Raw genomic sequence first — 7728 nt, 5'->3', positions numbered from 1 at the left:
GAAACTTGAAAAGCAACCACTGAGTTCCTTTGAGATATTCTATGGCTGTATTTTCTTGTTGAGACCAGCAGAATTGAACTTGTTTCTCAGCTGCTTTGTTTAATGATCTAACACACTTAAGTTTCTTCTAAAGATTAACTATATGCCTCTCCAACATATTAGACATTTGTTTGTGATCAATATTTTTACTTTTTACATGTAATAATACTCTCTTTTGGTATGAATATAACCCATAACTTATAAGGAAGAAAAGTTTGAAACTATAAAGCCTTAATTCAATCCTGGTTAGTTATTTTAAGGCATTTTATAGATTTGAAAAATTGAAAAATAAAAATGGTTATAGAATATATTTTTGTTTTCAAAGACAATTTTATTTTTATTTTTGTGATTAAAAATTTTAAAAACAAAAGTATTACCAAATGCTGTCTTAACAGAAAATTTTATCTGTCATCAATACCTACTTCACAAAATGTACCAATACAATATATTAAAAATCCAAAAAAGAATCCAAAGCTTCTCCAACAGCAAAGATATATAAAAAAAAAATGTTCCAGCATTAACAAATAGAGCACTCTAAAGCAAAGTATTCAAATTCATTTACTAAAACATCTCAATAAAAGTAGCACTTAGCAAAGGAAAAATAAAATCAACTAAAATATGACATTTTTGTTAATAGATAATGATTCTAAGGAGGGTGATATCCACATCAAGGTTTCTTTCAAGTCTGACTCGTATTTCAGTTTAAAATGAATATTAAGTCTGAGATGCTTCCAATTAACCAAGGGATAACGAATTAAGTTCTTCAAATTTTTGGGCAAGTTTTCTGGCCAAATGAGCTCCTACAAATTTATGAAAACATATAAATTATAGTCTTAACAATATGAATGAAAACAAATACACAATACAAGTAACCAACATACCTTATCGTCACCAACATACAATTCCACAAAATTCCAAGAGTAACTGAGATTCACAAGAATATTCATCAGATCAATAAACCCTTCAATGTCATAGTTTCTTTTCCAATTCCAAAACATGTCAATCACAATTTTTCCATTTAAAATCGAACTATGTGACTTTATTGATATGTTAAAACTGGGAGTTCCTTCATAACAAATGTATGTTAATTTTGGAGCAGATTCAATTGTGACACTCTTCAAGTGACAATTATTAAAGTTTCTTTCTTCAAAATGTTCAAAATGTTCAAAATGGAAAAACTTCAAGTGTTGGCTGGAGATTTTAAGGTGCTCTATCTTTAAAGTATCGCAGAATTTCAGAGTAAAATTCTCAATTGGAGGAATATTTGAAGTGAGAGCCTCAAATATGTGATTCCTTCTAAAGTAAATTTTGTCCAATAAAACACCTTCTAGTACCAAAGATTCAAGATTTATGGCATCAACTTGAATTTGTAAATAATCATTATCATATTCCTGCTTGCAATATAGAAGTACCAAGAACTTGAGGCTCAAACTCTCCAAGCAAACATTCATGTTATTACCTAAGAAACAATATCTTGTTAACTCCAATTTCTCAATAGATGGGCAACCCAACAAGAATTTAACCACCACTTCTTCCTCTGCATTCTCCGAATTCCAAACGTCCTCCAATATCAAAGTTTTTAAGCATGGAAAATTAAATGAACAAGAAAAATCCAACCCTACAGAATTCAACTCCAAAATAGTCAAATATCTTGCATTATCTATAACTTTAGGTAAGCAGTAATTAGACTCAAAGATACCTTTACCAAAATTCTCTGGGCCTATATGAAGTCTTATTTCCTTAACCTTATTATTATCAATTACAAAGGCTAGCCATTTATCAATGATGACAGCCTTCTTTAATTTATAATACCAAAATGTTTCAAGCTTAAAACTAGTTATGGTGAGTGAAGAATTGTCAACAATAAGATCATGCATAGCTTTCTTGCGTTGTTCTAAATAATTATTGACATCATTGTAAAACTTTTTATCATGATCATCATCATAATAAGTAGAATGGTTATCGTTAAAAAAGAGTGTGGGGACCGAATACGGAATGGATTTCCAACGCTTTGAAAGAATGCATGTCGAAACCACATCTTTAGTTGGGAGAAACGAGAGAATGTGATGGATTAGTTCATCAGGAAGTTCCGAAATTCTGTCATTATCACAACCATCCACCACCATTGTTTTTGTCATGATCTTAAAAGATTTAGGAGTTGGGATCGAGTGAGGAAGGAAGAAACCCTTGTAATTGTTGTATACGTAAATATATTTTTTTTTTGAAGGTTTATGTATGTGGCAGAGCAATGGAGAATACAAGAGCATGGAGCACAGAGTTGTGGTGAACCCAATGAAGCAACGTCTTTCTATTGCTGCATTTCAATTTAGGTTTCTAATTTTGATTTAGTTAGGGATATACTTCATTTATAGGGTTTATTTTTTTGAATGATTTGTTTATTATTATTATTATTATCTTTTTTTTTTTGGAAATTATTATTATTATTATCTAATTTACTTCTATAATTTAATTTTTTTTTATTTTTGTGACTTTGTGATATTTGTTTTTTTAAATTTAAAAAATTATTTGTGTTTTCAAATAATTACTGTCCGATTCATTTGAAGCCTCACTCTTTATATCTTCATCTATATCATTATTACTGTAAATAAATTTAAGTTGAAACAAACCAATAAATACCCGATTAAGTTTCTTCAATTGCAACAAACCAAAATTTAAATTCAAAATCTTTATACCAAGAACATGAACACAGATTGAAAAAAGAAACGAGAGAGAAACCTGAGAGAGCAAGAGCTGATCGTCATCGTCATCTTCGAAGATTTCTTTGATTTGTCTCTGCTCCTCCTTGAGCTTCTGGATGGCCACATTGACGAGCTCTAAGTTGGGATATTCTGAATCCATGGCTCTGGTTGGTTCTCAATAAATCTTTGGATAGTTTTTGGTGGCCGATTGATAACATCGGGGCTGGAGTGGGGTTAGGACTGGCCGGAGTTGGCAGTCGGGATGTGGTTGTGGTTGGGGTCGTGATGGTGCTCCGGTTGTGGCTGGTTGGGGTTGGGTTTCTGGCATGAGAAGAAGAAGAAAACGAAGAAGAGGAAGAAGAAAATAAAGAAAAAAAAAAAGAAAAGAAAAAGAAAAAGAAAAAAAGAAATTATTTATTTATTTATTTTTATTTTTTTTAAATTAAAATAATAACATCCACCAATAATATTTCGACACGTAGCATTTGAAATAGGTTTGACGAATTTGTTAACTTAAAAACTAAAAAATATGACTTTAGGACTATTGCAACTATTTTTGGAGGTTGGGATTTATCTGTATCAAACTAAACTTTTTGGACTTTTGCCGCAAATTTCCGTAATTAAATTATAAAATTATATTCAATATAAAAGTTTGATAACATTGCAAGAGGCTTAAATAAATAAATAAAAGAAAAAAAAATAGGTTTAAGCGGAATTTTCTTTCAAAAAAATTGTGTATTTTTTATACAGTGTATGATGAATTATGTTAAATTTTTAATGTTGTTCTACTATTATTTTTTAGTTATTTTATTGTTGTTTTTAATGTTCTATTTTATTTTTTAATATATATAAAAAGATAATATTTTTGTAAAAAAAATTATGTGGCAATAAAATTGTAAGTTTTTACCCAAAATCCAATATTTTTGTAAAACCCTTTCTTTTTTCAAAATTTCATGAGGCCCGTGTAATTTTCTCCAGTTTTTTGAGCCCATTAAGTAGCCCAGCCCAATATTCCGTTTGAAGCGATAAAACCTAATAAAACCCCAACACACTCTTTCTCTCTCTTCCTCAACTCGGCCATTCATTCCTCTCTGCTCGTCTTCTTCATCGTCTTCCAATTTTATTAGTTATGTGTTTGGTAAGTGAGCCATGTATTGAACCACCTTTGTTTATCATTTACGAATTCCATTGCCTAGATGTGTTCTATATAATGCTAAATTTGTTACTTTCTTTCATTGATTTTGTTTTCAATTTAATGAAAGACGAAAGCCATTCAGAATTAAGTAATTTTGCTTTTTTCTTTTTATGTTCCCGGGAAATTCACGAGCTTAATTGATGATTACTGCTTGTAGGAACATGATAAAATCCCAAATATGAGAAATTTGTGAGTGTCAAATTCACAATTTGTGATTCCCAGAACTCTCAATCTGAAGACATGGAGATTAATTTGGGGTCATTGCCATTTGACATTGATTTTCATCCATCAGATCACCTTCTTTCTGCTGCACTCATTACCGGCGATCTTCTCCTGTAATATTCTTTCTTAAACTTCAGCTTTCTTCTTCATCACCATTATCATTATTATCTTCCTCTTCTTCTCATGTATATACTGTTGATATTCTTGTAGGTACCGCTACACTGCTGATTCCACTCCTCAAAGGTAATAAATAATCTAAACCATTCTCTGTCACTGTCACTCTCTCATTTCCTTTGGCTTTTCTTTTAAATTAAAATTTGTTTGTTTGTTTGTTAGGGTGCTGGAAGTGCACGCCCACACAGAATCTTGCAGAGCTGTTCGCTTCATTAACGATGGCCGGGGTATGATATTGTATATATATAGATGTTTATGTACGTATTTGATTGATCAAGATAATATGAAATTGACTGTGTTAACGTGACAGCTATTGTGTCGGGATCACCGGACTGTTCAATTCTAGCCACAGATGTTGAAACCGGTTCTGCCATTGCTCGTCTTGAGGATGCTCATGAGTGAGTTTTCACTTTCTTCATTAATTCTAACTATATTTCTCTCTTTTATGGAAAACTAATTACACTCTCTGCCTGCGCTTTTTTCAGGGATGCCATTAACAAGATAATCAGTTTAACGAATTCTACCATTGCTTCTGGTGATGATGGTGGTTGTATTAAGGTTGGATCATCATCATCTTCATCATGTATCTTATTATCTTACGTCTTGTGTCTTAACTAATTATTAATTAAGATGGTAATTATCTTTTAATGACTAAATGCAGGTTTGGGATACCAGACAACGCACTTGCACAAATTCTTTTAAAGTTCATGAAGAGTACATTTCTGACATGACTTTTACATCCGATTCCATGAAGCTTTTGGGAACAAGGTTTTTTTTTTTCCTTTTTCAGATTTTAACATTTAATTCAAACCCTTTTATCCTTTGATTATGATGTCCTTAATACTTTTTTTCTTTTTTTCATTTAGTGGAGATGGGACTCTATCTGTTTGCAATCTTCGAAGAAACAAGGTTACGATGCTCTTTCTAATATTCGATCTCTTAGAAAACTGCCAACTGACCAACGGTGTCTAAATTTCAATTCTTGATTCCCTTTTTGTTAGGTCCAATCTCAATCTGAGTTTTCAGAAGATGAGCTACTTTCCGTTGTTATCATGAAGGTACCATTTTCCACCTCTTTTTGAAATGCTTAATTATGATTGTTTTGTACCACATTTCCTTTTTTGTGTTTTTTTAGATTCACAATGTTTAACATGCTTCCTTGGTTGCCATTTTAACGGATAAGCGATTGCAATAGAAAATTTGATCTGGTCTTAATTACGATTGAAATTAGAAACAAAGAAGATAAATTGAACATTGGAATGCATAGACCTTCACCCTGTGTACTGAGTTATTTAAGTGGCTTTGTTTTGACAGAATGGTCGAAAAGTTGTTTGTGGATCACAAACCGGAACACTCTTACTGTACTCTTGGGGATATTTTAAGGATTGCAGGTATTTCATATTGAAGATGTATTACTAATTTTTGTTTCTAAAGAGATCATTAGTGTTGTAAGCTCTGTGTCTTGTACTCTTTTAATACTAAATAACCTTTCTCTTGGTAGTGATCGGTTTGTTGATCTCTCTCCGAACTCGGTTGATGCTTTGCTAAAGGTATGTATACTACTATCAAATTCGTTTCTCTCCTTCTCTCGCCAGCTTTATCGCTCATAGTTTATGCACTTCTGGTGTTGTAGCTTGATGAAGATAGAATTATTACTGGATCAGAGAATGGACTCATCAAGTAAGGGTTTGTTTTAGAATTTGATTTGATTTCTCTTAATTTTTTCTTATCTTATACATATACTTACATAATTTCAATGTGTCTATATCAGCCTGGTAAACATATTACCCAACAGAATTGTTCAACCAATTGCAGAACATTCAGAGTACCCTGTTGAACGCCTCGGTAAATATCATCTGGCTGACATTTTGTGATAGCAATAGGTTTCATATTTTCTTTTTTTCTATATTTTATTAACATTGTTGTGGTTTGGTTTTGTAGCTTTTTCCCATGATAGAAAGTTTCTTGGAAGTATAGCACATGATCCGGTGATGAAGGTTCCCTTTCTCTCTCTCTCTCTTTCCTATAGTAATGTTGGTGTGGTGATCTTGAATTATGACAATATTTTTAGCTATTAATCTCTGCATGTGCATATTTTTAAACAGATATGGGATTTGGAAGATATATTACAAGGTTCGGAAAATAATACAGGGAGTCAAGCCGCTGCCGCAGAAGACAGCGACGACGGTGAAATGGATGTAGATGTCAATCCGCCAAAGTCAACCAAAGGTATTATTTGTTTATGCTATTTCTTCTTGCAACACTTTTAATGATTTAGTTATTAGTCATTTTTTTATTGTTTGATTTTTGATCCGTGCTTGAGATCAGATTTTGAAATAATAGTTTTATGTTGATTTCATGAGTTGAAGGCTTAATTAAATTAGTTCTTCCAAAGATATTATATAGAGAGGCCAAAAAAATAATTTTCATGTGTTTACAATATATATTGTAGTTATAGTAGAAATTTTGCCAATTTTTAAACAATTCTTAATAATTTATGGTTTCAAAAACAGGTTCAAACGATCCCAAATGGGGACTTAACATGAAAATTGTTATGTATGATGAATTTACAAAACAAGTTGTTCATTCTAGAAAATCATCTTTTATAATTACCTTGAGCTATTAATATATAGCAATATAAAAATTTATATATAAGTAGCATTCGATTTTCAGATATAATTGTTATATATTTATGATTTAGAGTGTTATTCATGTGTTGTGTTGTGTGAAATGTGTTTGTTATTTTTTGGCAGGGTCTAAAACTAAAAATTCAAGCACAGACAATAGTTTTTTCTCTGACTTATAGCAAGGCAGCAATTTTTATTTTTATTTATGTCAGATGAGCTTATTTATTTTTTTGGCTTTAGTTTTGTACACTTAAAAAGGTCACCTTTTTATAATTTTGCTAAAGGATTGCTGTATATTCCAATTTTGTATGGTCATTAAAATGGTCTTGTATTGCAATCGATAGAAATTAGCTTGGTCTTTTTTATTGTTATTATTACTTTTGAATTTCATGACTCTTTTTTCTTGCCATAGAAAAACCTTGAGGATGTTCATTTTGTATTATCAGCAAGTTCACAAGCAAAAAATAGTCATTCTTATTATGTAAAGTAGTAAAATTCATTAGGATAAAGAGTACTAATAAGTCAAGTAACTAACAATCTCATATTGGTGTTGACATGCAATGTCACAACATTCCAAGAGCAATTGAGATTCACAAGAAAATTCAGGATATCGATAAACTAATTTTGGTGCAGATTCGATTGCATGTAACTACCTTCAACTCATGACTATTAGGCTTGTAACTATTCTTAAAATTGAGACATTTCAAGTGTTGGCTCAAGATTTTCATTAATTTTACTCATTTTATAAATTAATCAATTACATTTAATAATA

The 7728-nt window shown here is 31.1% G+C and overlaps 2 protein-coding genes across 2 annotated transcripts; one reads left to right on the top strand and one right to left on the bottom strand.

Annotated features, from left to right (window-relative positions):
* Window positions 1-503: 503 nt before the first annotated feature.
* LOC115718833 (uncharacterized) lies at window positions 504-3111 on the bottom strand. The gene is made up of 3 exons (XM_030647649.2): window positions 2776-3111; window positions 921-963; window positions 504-839 (listed from the first exon to the last, which is right to left on the bottom strand). Exons 1-3 carry the CDS (start codon window positions 2862-2864, stop codon window positions 651-653), a joined length of 321 nt encoding a protein of 106 aa, XP_030503509.1. The 5' UTR covers window positions 2865-3111; the 3' UTR covers window positions 504-650.
* Window positions 3112-3725: 614 nt separating this feature from the next.
* On the top strand, window positions 3726-7373 carry LOC115721267 (WD repeat-containing protein 55). Its single transcript, XM_030650532.2, has 16 exons — window positions 3726-3876; window positions 4091-4268; window positions 4366-4398; window positions 4492-4556; window positions 4640-4727; window positions 4815-4887; window positions 4991-5097; window positions 5196-5238; window positions 5331-5387; window positions 5644-5720; window positions 5831-5879; window positions 5963-6009; window positions 6101-6174; window positions 6271-6326; window positions 6435-6558; window positions 7083-7373. Exons 2-16 carry the CDS (start codon window positions 4174-4176, stop codon window positions 7133-7135), a joined length of 1041 nt encoding a protein of 346 aa, XP_030506392.2. The 5' UTR covers window positions 3726-3876; window positions 4091-4173; the 3' UTR covers window positions 7136-7373.
* Window positions 7374-7728: the final 355 nt, after the last annotated feature.

Source organism: Cannabis sativa, chromosome 2 (genome assembly GCF_029168945.1).
Source record: "Cannabis sativa cultivar Pink pepper isolate KNU-18-1 chromosome 2, ASM2916894v1, whole genome shotgun sequence".
NCBI classification, from domain to species: domain Eukaryota; kingdom Viridiplantae; phylum Streptophyta; class Magnoliopsida; order Rosales; family Cannabaceae; genus Cannabis; species Cannabis sativa.
This window is presented reverse-complemented; position numbering and strand designations above follow the sequence as displayed.

What these genes read in the sequence shown, in the direction of transcription:
- LOC115718833 (XM_030647649.2), bottom strand. Translation starts at nt 2,864, where the DNA reads ATGTGGCCATCCAGAAGCTCAAGGAGGAGCAGAGACAAATCAAAGAAA. An exon ending in ATCAGCTCTTGCTCTCTCAG is followed by an intron (nt 964 to 2,775) that starts GTTTCTCTCTCG and finishes TGTGAATCTCAG; the next exon opens with TTACTCTTGGAATTTTGTGG. An exon ending in TGTATGTTGGTGACGATAAG is followed by an intron (nt 840 to 920) that starts GTATGTTGGTTA and finishes ATAAATTTGTAG; the next exon opens with GAGCTCATTTGGCCAGAAAA.
- LOC115721267 (XM_030650532.2), top strand. Translation starts at nt 4,174, where the DNA reads ATGGAGATTAATTTGGGGTCATTGCCATTTGACATTGATTTTCATCCA. An exon ending in TTTCCGTTGTTATCATGAAG is followed by an intron (nt 5,388 to 5,643) that starts GTACCATTTTCC and finishes TTGTTTTGACAG; the next exon opens with AATGGTCGAAAAGTTGTTTG. An exon ending in CACATGATCCGGTGATGAAG is followed by an intron (nt 6,327 to 6,434) that starts GTTCCCTTTCTC and finishes ATTTTTAAACAG; the next exon opens with ATATGGGATTTGGAAGATAT.